The 22,395-nt window shown below is 40.7% G+C and overlaps 1 protein-coding gene across 2 annotated transcripts in view; it reads left to right on the plus strand.

Annotated features, from left to right (window-relative positions):
* ADGRE3 (adhesion G protein-coupled receptor E3) overlaps positions 1–22,395 on the plus strand; it is a 41,770-nt gene that overhangs the window by 14,012 nt on the left and 5,363 nt on the right. For both annotated transcript variants that reach the window (XM_032465432.1, XM_032465433.1), the window contains exons 6-15: positions 209–392; positions 2,905–3,021; positions 10,384–10,568; positions 12,622–12,789; positions 15,204–15,401; positions 15,674–15,909; positions 16,389–16,455; positions 16,679–16,770; positions 18,405–18,573; positions 21,980–22,075. In XM_032465432.1, coding sequence (XP_032321323.1) covers positions 209–392; positions 2,905–3,021; positions 10,384–10,568; positions 12,622–12,789; positions 15,204–15,401; positions 15,674–15,909; positions 16,389–16,455; positions 16,679–16,770; positions 18,405–18,573; positions 21,980–22,075 — 1,512 coding nt within the window. The remainder of the gene's footprint in view (positions 1–208; positions 393–2,904; positions 3,022–10,383; positions 10,569–12,621; positions 12,790–15,203; positions 15,402–15,673; positions 15,910–16,388; positions 16,456–16,678; positions 16,771–18,404; positions 18,574–21,979; positions 22,076–22,395) is intronic.

Below are 22,395 nucleotides of genomic sequence, written 5' to 3' on the forward strand. Positions count from 1 at the left end.
AGAATTTCCACCAAGACTCATTAAACTAAACAAGTAGAGCATTAAATAGGTTTATCTGAACCCCAGTTCTGAAAGTCCCTCCAACCTTTTTTTACATATCACTCAGCTTATAACTTTTCGGTGTAATATCTTTTTCTACTGACCCTTGGGATGTAGATTTTTAAAATTTGTCAGATTAGATCTTTAAAGATTCTTTTTATCTTCAAAGCTGCAACAGGTTGTTAAGGACATTGAGTCACTTCTCACCAATAAGACTGCATGGGTAATGGAAGAGAAAAGAGACATCGCGTCCAAGGCCACATTTATTCTCCAGACTGTGGAATCAGACGTCATAAAAACTGCCTTGAGATCCCCAGACCAAAAAACCCAGAAAGTCCAAAACAGTACTGTGGGTAAGAGGACAATAAGGTGTGATACACACAGGAGGCTGGTTCCTAATTGGGTCTAGACTAAGCAATCAGATAAGTAAATATGTACAGCATGAGTCCATTTATATAACATTCTAGAAAATGCAAGCTCATCTATAGTAACAGGGAGGGGCGGGCGGAAGGGATGGAAAAGGGGCATGAGGAAATCTGGAGAAATTGTTGGGGGTGATGGAAGTGTTCCCCACCTTGACTGTGCGGTTTTACAGATGTGTGCACCCCACAACACTCATCAAAGTGTACGCTTTAATATGTGCAGTTCGTTGTATGTCAATTACACCTCCACAGAACTGGGTGGTTTTTTAATCACCAGTGGTTTCCAATCCTGAGTCTGGGATTCTGACTTAAAGGTAGTGTCTTTTTTTACTTCAGTGCCTATATAACCTGACAGTATATGTCACAGTGATGCTACATAAGCCACCCAAGAAAGAACATCTTAGTATATATTTTTAAAATAAAAGTGTCTTTATTATACTTGGCATACATATTCATTTTCTATCCATGTGATGAGATATGTTAATTAGCTCGACTGTGGTAATCATTTCACTATGTCTATATGTATCAAGTCTTCGTATCATACACCTGAAATACATACAATTTTTGTTTTTAAAAATAAAAACAGGGGGGAGGGTTTAGTTCAGTGGTAGAGCGTGTGCTTAGCATGCATGAGATCCTGGGTTCAATCCCCAGTACCTCCATTAAAAGTAAATAAACCTAATTATCTACCCCCTCCAAAAAGATGAAATAAAATAAAGAAAAAGAAAGTGCCTTAATAAAACCAAATACTAGGGGAGGGTATCAGAGCACGTGCAGAACATGCACAAGGTCCTGAGCTCAATCTCCAGTACCACCATTAAAAAATAAACATAAATAAACCTACTTGCCTCCCCCTCAAAACAAAACAAAAATATTAAAAACATGTATTAAATTTTTTAAAAAATTAGAAGAAAACACATACACAAAACTAAATTTAGACCAGCCAAATCTGCCCACAACCCAGTGCTCCAATCCAACGCCCACGCAGAGACATGTTTGGTGAAGAGTCACATATTTGTTGTATATGGTACGTTTTACTTTCAGTTGCAGGACCTGCTTTTCATTCATTACTAACATCTTTCCACGTAACTCATATACATCATCATTGCCTATGTTATTGTCTTCAATGGTTTATAGAGTTGCATAGTATATATAATTTATTTATACTATATCTTAACTTATACTATAATTTATTTATTTCCCTATTCTGGGAAATATGAGTTGTTACCAAAGAATCCTGTGACAAAGACCATAGAAAATTTATCTGTGTGTATTTGTTTGATATTTTCTTAGGATAAATTCATAAAAGAGGAATCATTGAGGTCAAAGAGGAAAAAACATTTTACAGACTTTTGATGTATATCACTGCAGTGGCCTCCAGAAATGCTGTGCCTTTGATTCAGCTCAGGGATGTCAATGTATTTGTGTATGCCTAGCCAACCCTTTTGTTTTACCAACTTGCATGATAAAATACTTTACATTTTATAAAAATTGTTTTTTTAATTTTTAATAACCTTCTTAGGAAACCACAATCTGGACACTTTCACTCAAAATTAAACCGGATTACAAGGAACTCTCATCTTTCCTGATTTGGCTAGGTCCTAATTGTTTAGTTGATGGTCAGTATCCTCACCTCAGTGGGCTTTAGTCTTCCCATCTGTAAAATGAGATAATAATGCTGCATATAGTGCACTTCAAACTAGGGCTGGTAATTGCTATAATTTTAATTCTTCTACTTTTCACTCTTTATTGTTAAAAGTTTTTATTTAAATAGTATCCTTTTCTCATATTCCTATCTACTTTATAATAATATCATTCTTTAAGTGCTATTTTGTAATGTGCTCTTTTTTTTAACTTTTTAACATATGCAAAAGGAGACATAATAAACCTACTGCATCTGTCACCCAGCTTCAATAATTTCCAGCTCATGACCAGTCTCATACTGTCTGATTTTTAAGATAAATATTTTCCTGAGCTTATTTCTTGTTTTTCTGTGACATCATTTTTATTGGAAGCATGGTTCCCCGTTATAGAGATAAGCCATAAATTATCAATTCCTTCTCATTAAACATTTAGATCATTTCCCATTTTTTACCATTATTGCCTTTGCTGCTGTGAACTTATAGCTAAATCTGCCCTCTTATCCATGATTGTCCTCCAAGAAGAAATTCCTGGAAATAGAATTGTTGCTTCAAAGATGGTGTGCTAGAGAATGTTATTTAAGAACTTGGTTTCAGGAGTTGGAGACTTACTTATATTCTGAACTTCAGTTTCCTCACCTGGATAATGGTCCCTCATGGGGTTATAAGATGACAGTGTATAAGGCTCTTAGCCCAGTGCCTGGTACATTCTAGACGTTCAATAAATGTGAGCTGTTTGTGTAGCTGTGTACATTTTTAAAGCTTATTATAATGGTAAGCTTGCCTGTTGTTTTTCTTACCAGCTGTTGAAACTCGAGTTGTCACAGACAGTTGCTCCAAGGGAATCATCTTCAACTTGATGGCCCAAATGAACTCATTGAGTATTCACTGCAATGACATCACCCAGGGAAACACACAAGGTAAATGTGGTGGCTGCATTCAGAATCCCTAAGACATACAGAGCAATATCCCTGTGTGAGTAGTAAGGTAGCATTTCCCAATGGCTCTTCCCTGATGGGTCTGTTACCCTAAGACTGTGTCATTTGAGTCTTTTCCTTTTTGGGGGGAAAAAAAAGTGCATCTTCCGAAAGTGGAGGCTTTCTATTCTTCAGCATGAAAGAGACTTCTTTGCAATTTAGAGGCTGTTCTGTCCAGGTCTCAACTTGGGTTCATTAGGAAACAGTCCCTGGGACAAGTGTAAGGAGTTCAAGTGTAATGATTTTATTCAGGAGATGATTCCAGAAAGCATCAGTCAGTATATTAGTCAGAGTTCTCCAGAGAAACAGAACCAATATGGTGTGTGCGTAGAGAGAGACAGAGACAGACAGGGACAGAGAGAGATTTTAAAGAATTAACTTATGTGATTGTGGAAGGTAGCAAATCTAAAATCTAGCCAGCAGGCAGAAGACCCAGGGAAGAGTTGTTGCAGCTCGAGTCCAAAGGCAGTCTCTTCCTTGGGGGAAGTCAGTCTTTTTCTTAACACCTTCCACTGATTGGATGAGGCCCACCCACACTCTGGAGAGCAATCTGCTTTATTCAAAGTCTGCTGATTTAAATGTTAATGTCAGCTAATGTTAATCTAGGTACTAAGATGTATCTATGTTGACACATAAAATTAACCATGGTAGGGGAGACAGGAGTGGGACAAGGAAGAGGAGGCAGCCCATATAGATATTATTATGTTAATGAGCAAATTACTGCTGGTGGTGACTGGGGTTCAATCCCACCAAGTTATCCCATTCAAGGAGAGGGAGCTGGACTGTTTATCCATCTGCTCTAATCCATCACTGGTTGAGAGCCCATCTGGGATGGGGTAGGGGAGTAAACTTCCAGGCTCTTCCAGCCTACCCTGAGTACAGATCAGACACATTCATTCGGGGGAAAACTCTCCAAGAGTTGCAGCTGCTAGTGGTAGCATCCAACAGCATAGAAAGAAACCACGAGTGCACCAGGGAATAAAGTCAGTGTCCCTAAAGCACCCGCTACAGCCTGTGTAAAAAGGAATGAATTGTTGCCATGAACTGTCCCAGTATTACCAGACTTTCTGATTTTTCAAGAGAAACCAAAAATTGGGTTGTTTGCACGAATACCTCCAATTTTTTAATTTGGCAAGCACACTTTTACTCTAAGCACGATGTAGTTGTAACTGCTATAGCACAACAAACTGGATCTTAAAATCCAGTCACATGAACATCGGGCACATCTGGTCTGTACTGTCACAGAAGGTCCCAGAGTAAAAACAATGAAACATACACAACTACCCACATGCTGAACTGAGAAAGTCCCACGAGGCATTAGTTTCTACCACTTCCTCTCCTCCCCCAGGAAGATAGGAACTTGAATCTTCCTCATCTGAGAATGGGCCAGGTGGAGGGTGGAAGCCAAAATCCAAGCACATAATTTCACGCTTGCATTGTCACCAGGTTCCTCAGTTCCTCACAGTTTGTAGAGAGAGCATGCAAGGCGTCACAGTTCAGGCCAAACCAAACATATCTGCAACTCAGTTTGCTCCTTGGTCACATTCTCAGGCACTAGGGGGTTAGGACATCAACGTATGAATCCAGGGAGGACACAACTCAGCCCGTAACAACTGTCTATGCTGAATTGTTTATGTGAATTATAAACATCACAACGCGAGTGCCACGTACCTTGGGGAGCACCTGGCATAGACATGCCCAGCAGAAGACTACTTATTTTCCCCTCATGGGCCCTGCGGTCTCACCTTGGAGCATTTGCATTGGCTGTTCCTCTGCCAGGAATGCCAACCACCACTCACTGGGTAGACTTTGACTCTTCTGCCAACATAGCTCAACTTTCACCTCCTCCTTGAAGCCTCCCAGGACTACCCATTTCCATCACAGCACCTTCCTTCCTCTGTTCTCCCCAGCATCTTGAACCCAACTTATGCTGGCATCTAACATGTTGGGTCATATCTGTCGGTTGACATATCCCTGTCTCCCTCACCATACTGGGATCCCTTAAGGGTGAAAACAATGAATTCTTTCTCTCTGTAGTCACCATTACTGGCACAGTATTGGAGAACAGTAACAAATGTTCATTGAATTAAATCCACATTTAGGTGGAGACCTGAACACTCCTAATGAGAGAGGAGAACCCATTGATGGGTGCATGACATAAAGGGACATTTTTCTGTCCTTCAGATTCTGCCATGGGCTGGATCATTCTTTGCTGTAGGGGCCATACTGTGTCCTATAGGATGTTAAGCAGTGTCCTTGGCCTTTATCCACTAGATGCCAGTAGCAGCTCCTCAGTTGTGACAACCCAAAATTCCTCCAGACATTGCCCAATATCGGCTGAGGTAGAGGGTGGCAGAATAGCCCCCAGTTGAGACCTCTGGTCTAAAGTTACCTTATAATTTATCTCCAAATGGTGGACAATTTTAATATTAGAAGGGGGTGCTATAAAATTACACCAGGACACCAGGTGTGAACTGGGATGTACAATTGTAGGTAACCCAAGATGTGCAATCACGTGACTCCTCTCCCTGTAAACCATCTCAGAGGACAAACCCAGGTCACAGAGACAGACCTTGGAAACCTCGACAGCCACTCTTCCCTTTTCTGCTTATGATTTTACTCTTACACCGACATATTGCAGCTCAAAAACAAGCAGTTTCCAAGTGTAAGATCAGGTGGATCTATCACCTGCGGAGTCTTCCAACCACCTACCACTGTTTCGTTCTGACAACGGAAACTGCTGTTAACTCAGAGAAACAGAAGTGAATTACCTACTTCTCCCTGGAGCCAGGCCAGAGAAGACTTGTTAGAAAAACCTGTTGAAGGATTTATTCCAGTAGGATGAGGCACACAGCTAGTAAGTGGCAAGGCTGGGATTTGAATCCAGAAACCTGGTTCTTGTCCCTAGATCCTTAAGTCCTTGCTGTATATGACCGCTCTGTCCTGTGGACTTCTCAGTAGCTGCAATAACAAATATTTACTGACATGAGAGTATGTTCATTACCATGTTATCACAGATACATGTATCCATATGTATACACATTACAGGTGTGTGTGTATGTATGTGTATATACGTTGTATGCTAGGGCTGCCACGACAAAACACCAGACTGGTTTGCTTAAACAAGAGAAATTCACTTCCTCGGTTCTGAGGCTGAAAGTCCAAGATCAAGGTGTTGGCAGGGTTGGTTTCTTCAGAGGCCTCTCTCCTTGGCTTCAAGACAGCCACCTTCTCACCGTGTCCTCACATGGTCTTTTCTGTCTGCATGCATCCCTGGTCTCTCTTTGTGTATCCAGATTTCTTCTTATGAGGACACCAGGCAGATTGGATTAGAGCCCGTCCTAACAGTCTCATTTAACTCAGTCACCTCTTTGACAGCCCTGTCTTCCAATACAGTCAGATTCTGAAGTCCTATTAGGACTTTATCATATGGATTTGGGGAGGGGACACATACTTCAGCCCATAATACTTTTAATGTTCATTGTAAATATTTATATATACACATACATATATATAAATATATTTTAAAAGTTGAACACGGTTAATGCCATTATTTCACATTCAGCACAGTGAGAACATTGTAAAAGTACCTAGCTGAAAAATCAACAATTTTTTACCAAGCACACATCATGACATTTGGCTGCATGTTGCCAAAAAGCTGTAAAACTGTATGAATTTTTTTTTACCCCACTAGAGAATACATACAAAGTCAACACAAATTATGCTAAGTATTACCCTTAACTTCTCATTTAGGAGAATATTAAAATCCATTACTTTCTAATCCATAAAACAAGAAAAATACACTTGGGTTAAAATCATTTGGCATTTCTCCTGCAAATAGCCATATGTCAGCCCCTAACACTACTGGTCTATGTTATGTGCATATTCTAATATATTTAAAAATTATAAATATATACATATTTTTTAGCCTATTAAAGTATGTTAAATTATGGCATTTTTTTCTTAAAACCCTCCAATAGCTTTCCACTGGCTTAAAATAAAAGCAAAACCCTCTCCAAGGTCCCTAAGGCCACACAGGATCTGCCCCCATCACGGCCCTGCCCTCACCCCCTCCCACTGTCCCCCTGACTCTGCTTCAGCTGCACCGGCCTCCTTGCTGCTCTGTGAGCAAGCTGGGCATGTTCACGTCTCCGGCATTTGCCCCTGCTGTTTCCCCCTCCTAGAGCACTCTGCTCTTGGAAGTGCTCCCTCTCTTCACTCTGCTGTCTGGAAACTGTCTAAAATGGGACCCTCCCATCTCTCACTGCCCCCTTACTATGCTTAACTTTCTCCATAGAATTGAGTAGTTTCTGATATATATCCCTTTATTTGTCTATGTTTGTCTGTATCCTGCAGCAAAAAGTAAGACCCATAAGAGGAGAAGCTCAGTTTATTTTGCCCCTCACTGTCCCCAGAATAATGTCTGGAATATGGTAGGCATTCCACCAAAAAAATTTTTTTTTGACTAAATGGATAGATAGATCCTAGATAGGTGGATAGATAGACGGATGGATAAAGATTTCTATATATGTTATCTAGATCTAGATCTGGCTTATTATATATATAGAGAGAGAGAGGAAACAATTAGACACAAATAGAATAAAGGTAGAAATTCGTGTAACCCAGCTGTAAGTGGATTTCTTTGGGTCCAGTCTCAACATTCTGTTTCATCCAAAAGAAACACAAACCAATTCTAGAAGTCTTGAAAAACAAGTTAGTCATTACTGAAGTCTCCTCAAGAGGCAACAGAGGAAGTGGAAACGCAAGAATTACCCAATTTCCTTTTACAGTCGTCCCTCAGTATGCAAGAGGACTGGACCCCCAGGACACCAAAATCCACAAATGTTCAAGTTCCTTATATAAAATAGTGTACAGTATTTCCATACAAGTTACACACATCCTCCCATTACTTTAAATCATCTCTAGATTACTTATAATACCTAAAACAATGCAAATACTATGTAAATAGTGGGTACAAGGCAAAATCAAGTTTTGCTTTCTGGGACTTTCTGGAATTTTTTAAAAAATATTTTCAATCCAAGGATGGTTGAATCTGTGAATACAGAACCTGCAGATGCAGATACAGATACAGAGGGCCAACTGTTCCTCATTTTTCCTTTTTATGGCTGACCCAATCTCTCTCCCTTCTACCTCCCTCGAAATTCCATCTGCCTCTTCTTTGCCCCTCCTCCCAATTTTTCTCCTAAGGGTAGATCCATGTCCTTTCTTATGTAAATCAGCTTAGCCTCTCTTTGTTTTAACATCTCCTCTTGTTTACCAAGTTTTAGCCAATTCAATACAAAAAGAGGTTCAGGGCCACAAACACAAAGTTTGCCTCAGAATGTGAGAAGAGGGGAGACACTGTGAAAGCCTTTATTTATTTTGACCCACATATATGGGTGTGTACACATGTGTGTGTGTATGTCTATACACATATATGCCATTTTCAAACGGGTAAATAATGACTCTCAGGCAAATATAAATGAATGCATATCAAAGATCATATTCAACTCATTAATTAATCAGGGAACCAATAAAATGTTAAGACAAGCTCAAAGGCAATTCAAAGAGCAGATATACATGCACACAAATATTCACATGTGGAATAGTCACAAATGCTGAAATCAATATGCTAGCGGTGGGGAGGGTATAGCTCATGTGCAAGGTCCTGGGTTCAATCCCCAGTACCTCCGTTAATAAATAAATAAATAAGCCTAATTACCTCCCCCCAAAGAATTTTTTTTAAATAATAGTAACAGATGCAAAAAGTGGTTAACATCCTATAGGGCAATACAATGCAGTGTCTGTCTATAACACAAAACAACTACATATCTACTAGAAAAAGGCTTTTGTGTCTAGGGAAAGAACCATTTCCACTACTATCAATTTGCCTACAGAGTTGTGAAATTGCCTGGCAATACGAAAGTCAATAAAAGGTGCAACAGTCCTATAGAATCAGATAATCCCCAATACTCAGCTCTGCATTTGAAGGGAAACTAGTCATATATTTTTCCCATTAACACATCTTGGACATATTTGATACACATACATATACTTAGAAAAAAAATCCACAACGCCAACAGTGGCTATCTCTCAATGGTACAATTTTATATAGATTTTATTTTCTTTTTTCTCTTTTTCTTATCAAAATTACATCATTTATCTTTACAAACAAGTAAGTTGTGGCATAGCAGTATGTGATATTCTACAGTAACTGAAATCAATAAACAAAATATACATGTATTGCTATGACTAAGTCACGAAAATATTAACTGGCGTGGCAAGAGAGAGTTGCAAAAGGGTACCTAACATGGGATACTGTTTACGTGAATTTTTAAACAGAGGAAACAATACTGTATATTATAATGGAAACATATATGTAATAAAATTACAAAAGTATTCAAGGAAAGGCTATACTTCCACACCACGTCCATGATTATTTCTAGAGAAGAAAGAAAGAGAATGAAATTGTAGTGGGAACTTTATTCATATCTAAAACACCTTATTTCTTTTTTTTTTTAAATTTTTTATTGAAGTACAGTCAATTATAATGTGTCAATTTCTGGTGTACAGCACAAGGTCCCAGTCATGCATCTACATGCATATATTCATCTTCATATTTTTTATTAAAGGTTATTACAAGATATTGAACATAGTTCCTTGTGCTATTACAGAATAAACTTTTAAAAACAATTTATATCTTTAAAAAATAATTCTGAAGCCAATATGGCAAAAATATAATATATGTTAAACATAAAACTCTGTAACTATAACATATATTAAAATGTTAACTTGCAAATGTCTGTTATGTCTTTTTCAATAGTTTTCTGAGTGTTTGAAATATGAGTTAAACTTTTTTAGGAAATATAGATGTTTTTAAAGAATTCACCATTTCCCACATGCTTGGCAGTGTGCTGGGGAGCCCTGTGGTTTCCAGATGAAGCATCCTGTATAGTCACTCAAGTCGTTTATTGGAAAAATAGAATTCACTTCACAGGAAATCATTAGCAGAAAATTGAATTTTCATTGGCAAGGCAGGGGCTGCCCTTGAAATATGAATTCAGAGAAAGGAGCATCTCAAGCTGCCTGAGGCTCTGGGGAAGACGTCCCAAGCCAGAGGCTGGGCTGGAGCTGGGTCTTTGAGGAAGAGCTATATTTGGGTAGGAAGAGGCATGAGAAAGTGAACGTCTTAGGGACACCTGAGCACAGGAAGTGGCGATCATAGGAGCCTGGAAGATGCGGGGCAGGAAAGAGGACAGAAGGAATGGTAGCACTTTTAAAGACTCCGTTGTTCTCTTTTCTCAGGTCCTAGTGCAGTTGCCTTCATTTCATACTCTTCCCTTGGGAACATCATAAATGCAACTTTTTTTGAAGAGACGAATGAGAAAGATCCAGTTTATCTGAACTCCCAAGTAGTGAGCGCAGCTGTTGGGCCTGAAAGGAACGTATCTCTCTCCCAGACTGTGATTCTGAGTTTTCAGCACGTGAAGGTAGGTGAGAGCTGCAATTTGAACTTGCTTAGGATTCATGGATGTTAGTCCAAACAATTTGCTTGTACTCTCCAGTTAGTGGTTCTGGACCTGCACTTTCCAACCAACATCATAGCCAGAAGCCAACTGTAATTATTAAGCATGTGAAATGTGGCGAGTCCGAATTGAAATTTTGAAGACTCCATATTTCTGGAGTTAGACTGAATATTTCCAGACTTTGAAGACTTAGTAAGAAAAACAATGTGTTAAACACCTCAATAATTTTATATTGATTACATGTATTTTCTTATATTGACATATTAAAAGATAATTTTGAGTATAGTGAGTTAAATAAAATATACTCATAAAATTAATTTGCCCTGTTTCTTTTCCTTTCTTAACGTGATAGCAGAAAACTTCAGGTTACATAAGTGGCTCACATATTTCTCTCGGGCAGCGTCATTCCAGTGCATGGAATTATTTTAGTTACAGGTACCTCCTACGTCTGTGAAAGTTGAACTGAGACATAATATTCATTCTCACACAGAAGCCTAGAATTAATTATTAAGACTGTATAACTCAGTCAGAAGAAAAACTTTTTATTTAATCCACTGCTTTTTCCCGTTCTCTGCCCAAACTCTTTTTTTTATTAAAATTTTATTTTGACATAATTGTAGATTCTCATGCAGTTGTAAGATATAATAAGAGAAATCATGTGTACTCTGCCCAATTTTGCCCAGTGGTAACATAGTGCAAAACTTTAGTACAAATATCACAACCTCTGCCCAAACTCTGAAGAGGCAGGAGGGTTAATTGTTAGACATAACCCGCTCTGTTTAGAAAGTAAGAGCTGAAGGAAAACCTGCCATTCTGACAACATGGATGAACCTTGAGGGGATTATGGCCAAATGAAATAAGTCAGACATAGAAAGACAAATACTGTATGATCTCATATATACATGAAATCTTAAAAAAACTAAACTCATAGAAACAAAGAACAGATTGGTGGTTGCCAGGGACAGGAGGTGGGAGAGATAATTATGATCAAAAGTTACAAACTCCCAGTTGTAAGATGAGTAAGCTCTGGGGAAGTACTGGAGACAGTGATGGCTCTAGTTAACCCTTGCTAACATTACTGTATTGTATATTTGAAAGTTGCTAAGAGAGTAGCTTTTAAAAGTTCTCAGCACAAAATAAAAATCGTAATTATGTGAGGTGATGGATGTTAACTAACTTTGTTGTGATCATCATTGTGCAATATATACATGTATCAAGTCATTACATTGTATACCTTAAACTTACACAACGTTGTATGTCAGTTAAATCTCAATAATGCTGGGGAAAAAATAAATTCTTTTTTTTAATTTTTAATAAAATAAGAATTAAGTAGGGGAAGGTGAGGAGAGGTAGGTTTTCTCTATTTGATGTGTAAAATCTAGGACTGGAATTTTTGATGTATGGTATGGGGCAGTGGGAGTGGGGAAAGAAATCTGAGGATGGTCTAGGGATTATCAAAGGAGATAAAGCCCGCAGACATCTGGAGAGCATCTGACTCATCAACTTGGCCTCCTGAAGTGATGCTCTTGGGACAAAAAGAAGAGGTTGGAGGTTAACTTTATTCTCTCTCTCCTGGTGTTGAGTCTTCCTACACTACCCCTGTTATCTCATGAGCAATTATTCTGTTGTAAGAGGTCAAGAGCAGAATGGCTGTGAAGGGACCAGAGAAATCTGACTTAGAAAGTATTGGGGAGAAAACTTTGGATGAGCCTTACACCCTTTTTGTTTGTTTGTTTTGACTCCCATGGTGGCAGACCAAGTCTTGAAACCAATCACGTCTTGTAAAATTCTGGCTGCCAGAGAGAGAGAGGTGGTCTTGTTTCCTGTTATGTGGCATTCCAATAGAGCTGGGACTTTGGGGGCAGGTGTCCTGGTGATCATCCTCTTCTCTTGAAATAGAAATCACCTGATCTCTCCTAACCCAAATGTCACCTAATTTGCACCCCACCAGCATAGACTGACTCTCTGAGAGTTGTCCCTCCCAAGAAAGAACATGATGAGTCCATTCTATTTTCAGATGAAGCCCCATGTCAAAAGGACCTTCTGCGTCTACTGGAAAGGCACAAAGGAGGGCGGCCACTGGTCCAGGGATGGCTGTGTCCTGATACAAGCGAACAAGACTCACACCACGTGCAACTCCACCCACCTGTCCAGTTTCGCTGTCCTCATGGCCTTTGACAGCCAGGTATGATGTAAATCTTTAATTCCTCCAGCTAATCCTTTTTGAGGCCCTGCTCCATGGTGATAAGTGCTCTAAAGAAAAGTTTAAAAGATTGAGCATCTGGAGTGTCTGTGTGCTACTTTAGACAGAGTGGCTGGAGGAGAATTAAATATTCGAGCTGAAATCTGACTATTAAGTCAGTAGTGTTACAATGTGGAATGGACCTCAAAAACATATGCTAGGGGGTAGGACATAATTCAGTAGAGCACATGCTTAGCATGCACAAGGTCCTGGGTTCAATCCCCAGGACCTCCATTAAAAATTTTTTTAATTAATTAAATAAATAAACCTAATTTCCTAACACACACACACACACACACACACACACACAAAGCAGAGTGAAGGAAACCTGACAAAAAGGACCATATGTTGTAGGATTTCACTTACATGAAATGTCCAGAATAGGCAAATGCATAGAAATAGAAAGCAAGTTGGTGGTTTCTAGGGGCTGGGGGAAACAGAATAGGGGGTAACTTCTTAATGGGCATGGGGCTTTATTTTGGAGAGATGAAAATGTTTTGGAAATAGATGGAAGTGATGGTTACACAAGACTATGAATGTACTAAATGCCACTGAATTGCACATTGTAAAATGACTAATTTTATATTATTTGGTTTTTTACCTCAGTGAAGAAAGTTCTCCGGGAAGAGCATCCTAAAAAGAGATACATGTATGTGTAAAGGTCGTGAGAGAGGACAAACTTGGTGTGTTCCACAACGAAGTGCAGTTGGAGCAGAGGGAATGGGAGGGAAGCGTTAGAAGTCAGGTTGTAGAGTCAGGAGCAGGGAAAATGCCAGACCTGCAACGGTCTGACAAACCACGGTCAAGAATTTAGATTTCATTCGATTTGCAATGGGAAAGCAATAGAGTATTTCCTTCAGAGATGCTGCATAATTATGTTACTAGAAGGTACCTCTGGCTCCTGGGTCAAGAATAGATGATGGTGCAGCAGGAGTGGACTGGTAGAGAGACGATGGTGGCTAGGATTTGGGTGGCGGCAGCAGAGGTGGTGGGAGAAGGTCTGACCGGACACACATCCTAGAGGTGGGGTCAGAGGACTTACTGATGACTTAGGCTGAGTGACAGCACACAGAAAGTCCTGCATCCCACTCCTCCCTGCAGAGATGGAGGAGGTACCCCCAGAACACATGGTGGAAATCTCTGACCTCTCCCATTACACAGGGAAGTGGGGAAGCTAAAATGAGTTTTAAACATAAAACGCTTCTTTCATTCATCATTACATTTAGAAAATTCATCTATGAGTTGAGCATAGCCTTGGTTCATCCATTTTCATTGCTATATAATATTTCCTTGTGTGACTGTCGTACAATGTGCCTATCCATGCTACAGTTAATGGGTATCTAGGTTGTCTCCTGTGGGCAGCTATTAAAAGCAATGCTACTTTTCTGGGATGAAGCATAGAAAATCCTATGAGGGATCCTCTAGGGCGATGAGGAAGCAGCAAGTCTGAGATGGTTTAACTACAAGATATCAGAGCCTCTGTTAATAGGTTTCTGAATGACTATGTGGAAAAGAGTACTTTTCCATCTATATAAAGTTTAAAAACAGGTGCAACTAAACTATATTTTCAGGGGTTGCATGAGAATACAACATGGTGGTAAAACTATAAGAAAAAACAAGAATTGCTTGTCATAAAAGGATCAGGGCTACCTCTGGGGGAGAAGGCGGTTGTGAACGGCTTCTGGGGTAAATGTCCATGGACTAGTGAGTGTGAGGAGGATGATAGCCTCTGCTACACGGGTCTCCCCACATCTCTTTGGGTGCAAGGCTTGGTCTGGCATGTCCATTCGTTTCAACTTGAATCTGCAGTACATAGAGCCTATAGTTAACAAGATGGTGCTGTGCACTTAAAAAACATGTTGGGGGTGTAGATCTCATATTAACTGTTCTTACTCTACCTCCAAAAAAATAAAGCAAGAGAATACAAGAAGTCTTTGGGAGGTGATGGATATGTTTATTATCTTTTTTTTTTTTTTAAGAAAGAAAACTGATGTTTATTGTGTCTTTTTTTTTTTAATGGAGGTACTGGGGATCGAACCCAGGACTTTGTGCATGCTAAGCATACGATCTAACACTGTGCTATTTCCCTTCCCCTACATTTATTACTTTAATTACGGGGGTGATATCATGGGTATGTTCAAACTCATCAACTTGTGTACATTCAGTATGTGCAATATTCTGCGTATTAGGTATACCTCAATAAAGCGGGGGGGAAAGACTTAGTCCAGCAGACATTTCCCACACTCTCTATCATCCAGTTTCATGGCTATGTTTGGGATGCTGCATCACAAGAGGGGGTGGAGTACAATCCCAGAGCAGGGAAGTGTGACTGTGGTCTCCTCTTTGCTGGGTCCCAGGAGGAGGATCCTGCACTGGCTGTGATCACCTACGTGGGGCTGAGCCTCTCTCTGCTGTGCCTCCTCCTGGCGGCCCTCACCTTCCTGCTGTGCAAAGCCATCCGGAACACCAGCACCTCGCTCCACCTGCAGCTCTCGATCTGCCTCTTCCTGGCCTACCTGCTCTTCCTCACAGCCATCGACCGAACCGAGCCCAAGGTACTGACGGAGTCCCAGAAGACTCCTTGCCCTGCCCCATGGGATGCTGAGTTCATGGAGCCATCAGACACCTTAATAAGATGGCCTTGGGTCCCAGAGGGAGGTTGGAGGAGTGGTGCCCTGGTGCTGGCATTGATTATCAACCACCTGTATTTTCAGTGACCTTGGTCGAACTTCAGGTGCTCTGAACTCAAGGACAGGGTAAAAGAGAGGTCTTCAGGCCATGCCCCACCCTGACAGCCCCGCCTGGTGACACCTCCCTCCTTCCCCAGGTGCTGTGCGCCATCGTAGCCGGTGCCTTACACTACCTCTACCTGGCCGCCTTCACCTGGATGCTGCTGGAGGGCCTGCACCTCTTCCTCACTGCACGCAACCTGACGGTGGTCAACTACTCCGGTGCGAACAGGTTCATGAAGTGGTTGATGTTCCCTGTGGGCTACGGAGTCCCGGCTGTGATTGTGGCCATTTCTGCAGCATCCAGGCCTCATCTATATGGAACACCTGATCGGTGAGCTTGACTCTCACCCTGTGCAGTGGACAGATCGGAGGGAAGTGTTCATGGTGTCGACTGGGACACCCACATCAAATGCACTCTGCTTTCCCCTTGCGTGTGAGGGCTTTCACCTCTCTCCCAGTGAAGCAGGGAAAGATGATGTGGAAAGTTCTGGAAGGAGGGAATTTTGCAGTTAGGTCCCAGCTTTATCTCTCCCATAGTTTGGTAACATGAGACCCCAAGTCTCAGTCCCTTCACTAGTGAAATTAGGATGGTTCCACCCTCACAATACTGGTGTGAAAATTCACCAGGACTGTGCTTGTAAGATGTTTAATGTAGCATTAACACACAGTAGTGAGCAATCAAAGCCTTCATTGTCACCAGCTGACATTTCAGGAGACATTGAAAAAGTTCTCTGTTAGGGAAAGGTGTCACTTCATGTCCATTTCATGTGCTTTCTCTGATCTCTGTGTCCCTTTTCCCATTGTTCTCAGCTGCTGGCTCCACCTGGATCAGGGATTCATCTGGGGTTTCCTTGGTCCCGTCTGTGCCATTATTTGCGTGAGTAAATATGTGACTCTGATGTCCCTGACCTGAGAGGTAGCTCCAGACATGCTGGGTGCAAGATAGCACAAGGAACTTGTATTTTCTCAGTTGTATGATTTGTTTTTTCCACCTGTTACCAGTTCAAACCCCTGTGCAGGGAAGTAGGAGTTGTATGCAATTTACAGGGGACATGGTACATTATAATTTGTATTCTACATGGTCTGTGTCATTCCTACAGATGAATTTCATATTTTTCCTCTTGGTTCTATGGATTTTGAAAAGGAAACTTTCCTCTCTCAACAGTGAAGTGTCAACCATCCAGAATATAAGGTAAAATGGGGTAAAGGTTGTTTTCTAACCCCCTTTTCCTCTACTCATCTCCTCCTGGTCCCTCCTACATATTCAAACAAACATACACCCCACAACCAGACTCTAGACTAACAAGGCCACTGCCATCTCCCACTGTCACAATTAATGAGACTCTGTATTAGCCAGAGTACAAGCTAAACTGCTGTGACCCAAAAAAGAGAGTAAAGTAGAATTTTATTTCATTCTCATGTCACAATCCAGAGATGAACAATCCAGGGCTGATGGGGGAAGCTCTGCTCCACAACGTGATCCAGGGACCCAAGTTCTTTCTATTTTGTTGCCCCACCATCCCCTAGGAAGTTGTCTTTATCGGTATTCCATCCATGAGAAGGCACTGACAAGGAAGCTGCAAGTTCCACACTTGCTCATATCTCATTGGCTGGACCTTGGTCACATGGTGACACCTAGCTGCAAGGAAGGCTGAGCAATGTAGCCTCTAACTGGGTAGCCATGCGTCCTTGATAAATCTCAAAAAGAGAAGAGATCTAACACTGAAAAAAAAAAAAAGAAGAGGAGAATGGGGTGGGGGGGGAAACCCAGCAGTTTTTGCCACACAACCCAAGAGACAATAGGTTTGGGAAGGATTTAAGTTAAAGTGTATTTTGTATAATCCTATTTCAAAAAAATCAGGAGCTGTGAGTATTTTTTTTTTTAATTTTACAGCATCCAGCTTGATTTGATTTATTGTTGTTTTCATTTTAATCACAAAAATAACACATTTGTTTTAATTTTTTTTGAAGTTTTCAAAATATACAAAGTTAAAAGTGAAAGTGGTCTACTCGCTTTTCCTGATACTTTCAATTGCCAGCAAAGCCACGGATAACAAACTGTATAATATGTGTGATATGACATATGTGATATTCTCCCAGGCCTTTTTCTGTGCATCTTCTATAGAATAGACAGGCATACATACAACAGCATCGCACGACACAGATTCTTCCTCAGCTAGCTTTTCTCACCTATGTAGTATTATACTTCAAAATTAAGGATGTATGGGGGATGGATAGAGCTCAGTGGTAGAGCGTGTGCTAAGCATGCATGAGGTCCTGGGTTCAATCCCCAGAACCTCCATTTAAATAAATAAATAAAATTAAGGACACATAGATACACAAGTAGGGTGACCTTACATCTCAGTTTGCTTAGGACAGTCCCAGTTTATGTTTATTGATGCATTGTAATTATTAGTGGCACCCCTTTTTATCTAAAAGCCTCCCTGTCTGAATAACAAATTATATGACCCCCCCATCTATACATGATATAGAGAGAGAAAGATAAAAAGCTTTATCTTTCTTTTTTTTTAGAATGCTTTATGTATGTATGGTACTAATTTTGTTCTGTATACTGTCCTAAATACTCTATGTATGTTGAAGTCTCATCTAATCTTTGCAGCAACCCTATGAAATAAGACTATTATAAAGATGAGGGAACTGAGTTACAGAAAGGTAAATTGCCCAAGGTCACACAGTTAGTTCGCACTGGCTTGGATTTAAACCCGGGCATTCTAGCTCCAGAATCCTTGCCATTAACAATGATGCTATAGAAGTGTTCATGTCTGTTATTAGCTTTTTTACATTATTAATTATTACTCCCCTCAGGATGCTGACACTCAAAGCGATAGCTCAGGTCTTCATCTTGGGCTGCACGTGGTTTCTGGGCATCTTGCAGGTGGGCCCAGCTGCCCGTGTCATGGCTTACCTCTTCACCATCATCAATAGCCTTCAGGGATTCTTTATTTTCCTGGTCTACTGCCTCTTCAGCCAGCAGGTAAACATTGACCTATCCCTTTATTGTTTTAAAGTTAAGAAAAATTTGGAGGTTAGTAGCTTAATGAACATTTAAATCCACGTGCTCTAAATTTTCATATGAGCTTGTGAGCTGTGTGTAAACACTACCTATATTTTCTCTGCTGTGAGATGCTATTGATTGTAAAATACATCAATTTACTAATGGCTTTCAGAAAGTAAATAATGGCTACATCAAGGAAATATCATGGTTTTTTTTTTTTTTCAGCTTTCCCATTTGCAATGGTTATCTGTTGCTGTGTAACAAACAATCTCAAAAATCTCAGTGGCTTAAACACAAACATTTACTTTTCTCATTCTTGAGTCTATAGGTTGATTAGGGTTCAGCTCAGTTTGGCTGGGCTCCAGGATGCAGATAGTGTTCATGTCTGCTCTTTGTGACCCTGAGGCTTGGAAGAAAGGGGAGCAGCTCCCCAACATTAGTTCTTCTCATAACAATGGCAAAATCACAAGAAGGCATGCCCTACTGAGCAAGGCCATCTCAGGCCTTGTGATTCTGTTTGCATCACCTCCACCAATATCTCATTGGCCAAAGAAGGTCCTATGTCCAAGCCCAAGGTCAATGGGATAAAAACACTCCATCCACTGTGAAGCTAAGTGTGTAATACTACTATAAGGGAGTGTGTAACTGAGATCAATAAAGCACCCCACCTTAACATGAATTCTTAAACACATTTCCATGTGATGGTATAGACTCTCTACTAATGCTTTAATAGCTCTATAATGAAATTACATAATAAGATAGCTTTTCCAATTTTATCATGAACATTTTCAAACATGCAAAAAAATTTAAAGAATCATGCAGTGAACACATACATACCAATCACCTAGATTCGGTAAGTAACGTGCTATATTTGTGTTATTGCATATCTACCCACATACCTATCCTTCTATCCATCCATCCATCTCATTGTGAACATCTAAAGCTTACCTATCCAGCCAAAGAAAACTGTAAGCAACTCTTCTCTGTGGATGTATGCACCTGAGTGAGCACAGTGACTTATGTGTACTCTTCCCCTCTATTCATCTCAGTTCCTGAAGCATCTCATAGTGTGAGCGTCCCGTTCTTCAAGATACATATTTTGTATTCAGTATGGCTACTAAACACAAGTCAATTCATGTATCTGTAGCTGAACAAAAAAACAGTGTGTGTATGACACTTGGGACTTGTTGTGATAAGCCTCTAAGATGATGTCTTGCTAAGGGGTGCTTGGGGATAATGTGGACTGCATGCTGGCTCTAGAACTGGACCCCAAGGAAGACGCAGCTCTACTGTATAGTACTGAACTATGTTGACATACTTTACATAGATTTAGCTAAGTTATTCTGCATCTTTAGAACAGGATGCTGTGCAACCATGAAATATAATGTAAAATACTGAAAGCCCAATGAAGCTGGGATCCATGTGGTCCAGGCCATGAAACACAGTGGCCAAATAAAGATATTCCAGCAACCAGAAGAAATACAAAATCACTCAAGGTCTTTGTTTGTACTTCTCAAATACCATGAAGAGGACACGCAGTCCAGGGACTCCTTTGTTAAGTTCAGCCACTAAGATTTGGTGGTGGTTTGTTACTGCAGCAAAACATGTCCTGACCGATATTCTTTCTTTCCTGGTATTCTTCTTCCTCTTCCTCTCCTCCTCCCCCTCCTCATCCTCCACTTCCTCATCCTCGCTCTCCTCTCTCTCTTCCTCCTCCCTTCTCTCCCTCACCCCCTCCCTCCCTCCCTCCCTCTTTTCCTCACTCTGTATCTCCACTTCCAAAGAACCAAACTGGGAAAGGAAGGAGGAGGAGGAAGAGGAAGAAACTGAGCCAACAGGACAGACACTCCCCAGAGAGCAAAGGATGAGCCTAGGCTTAGAACATTCAAATGTTAATTTTTGTCCATGTATAAGACTATTTGATATTCAAAATATATTAGTGAAAAGGCAAGTTTCAGAATATTGTTCCAGGAGGGTTCCATTTTGTTTATATAGTGTATATAAATATTCATTGCTTACGTTATTGTTATATATTTATTTACGTGTGGGTAAGGGGGTATATGGAAAAGTGCCAATTATTCTCAAGCAATTTTGCCACCTCTGGGAGGACAAACATTTTTGATTGTCACAACTAGGGGGAGGGGCACTACTGGCATCTATCTAGTGGGTAGAGGCCAGAGACATTGCTAACCATCCTCCAGTGCATAGGACAGCACCCACTCCAAAGGATGATCCAACTAAAATGCCAATAGAGCCAGAGTTGGAAACTTTAGCATAGCAGATGCTGTTGGTGGCCCTCTCCCGTCCCTTTGACATTCTGTTCTACATGCCCAGGGTTGCTTATTGCAAACACCGGTGACTCTGTGCCTGTGGGCTTCTTATTACCCTTAGGACGTGCCTGGTCCATGCACAGAGCAAGCTGATGGTTCCAAAGAATAATGGCCCTTGAGACCAGCCATCGACCAATGACTGATGGGAGCTGGTAGACAGATGCCCCAGCTCCCATGTCTCTGAGGTGGGATGACTCTGAGGTGTGCCCTATGCTGTCTCCAGAGCCCCTCAGTTGGACTGAACCCCAGTTGTCCAGAGTGGAAAGGATTATGCACCCTTTACTAGCTGCTTTCCCTTCCCTATCTCACTTCCCCTCTGATCTACTGGTGTTTCCTGGGATCACCCCTCAAATGAACTTTTTACACTTGAGCTTTTGTCTCAGATACTACTTCTGGGGGACCCCAAACCAAGACAAACGGAAGGATACCACCAAAACACCACCACTGACCTTTCACTCAGTTGAGGAATTATGTGTGACTTCTGCTTTCTTCCTTTGCATAAGCATATTTTGTTAATTTTCTACACTACAACAGTGATGTATTCTGTAATATGAAAAAATGCAGTAAAATTTATGTAACATAAATTTTACCATTTTAACCATGTTTGAGTGTATAGGTCAGAGGCATTAAATACATTCATATTGTTGTGCAACCATCACTACCATCCATCACTTTTCAATCATCCCAAACTGAAGCACTGCACCCTTTAAATGATGACACCCCATTCTCCCCTGCCAAACCCCTGATAACCACTATTTACTTTCTGTATCATAATTTGACCACTGTAAAGATCTCATCTAGGTGGAATCTCACAATATTTGTCCTTCTGTGCCTGGCTTCTGTATTTCATTCAATGTAATGTTTTCAGGGTTCATCCATGTTGTAGCACGTGTCAAAATTGCATTCCTTTTAAGGCTAAATAAGTCTGTTTTATGTATAGACCACATTTTGTAGGAAGTTTTTTCAAAATGTCTCTGTCCTCTTCCTAACTCACTGGCTTTTCTCTTCTCTAACGTTAACAAAAAATCATCCTGGTATTTCCTTTGATGTTCCAGGTCCAAAAGTGGTTTAGAGAGATCATAAAATCTAAATCTGAGTCTGAGACTCATACACTTTCCAGCAGGTTTGGCCCTGATTCAAAACCCAGTGAGGTAAGAGGACTTGTGACTTATTCTAATGTTTTACTCCTTGACACCCCCAGCTTCCTCCCCTTGTCTTAGTATGAGCTCCCTTTCCTGCAGGGTATGGGGAGGAGCTCTTTTCCTGATGACCTGGTTTGCATTTCTCATTCAGTGACCCTTCCCTGCTCACTAACAGTGCTTAAGCTGGCTTTTGCATATATTCTTGTCTTTCAAATAAGTATGGGTAAAGCAAATCCCCAGCACCACGACCATGTAAAGTAAGCTCCTTTAGGGGGAGACTTAGAATCATGGACATAGCAGAGTGGTCATCATCCCCTGAAATCTCATTA

This window comes from Camelus ferus, chromosome 22 (assembly GCF_009834535.1).
Source record: "Camelus ferus isolate YT-003-E chromosome 22, BCGSAC_Cfer_1.0, whole genome shotgun sequence".
NCBI classification, from domain to species: domain Eukaryota; kingdom Metazoa; phylum Chordata; class Mammalia; order Artiodactyla; family Camelidae; genus Camelus; species Camelus ferus.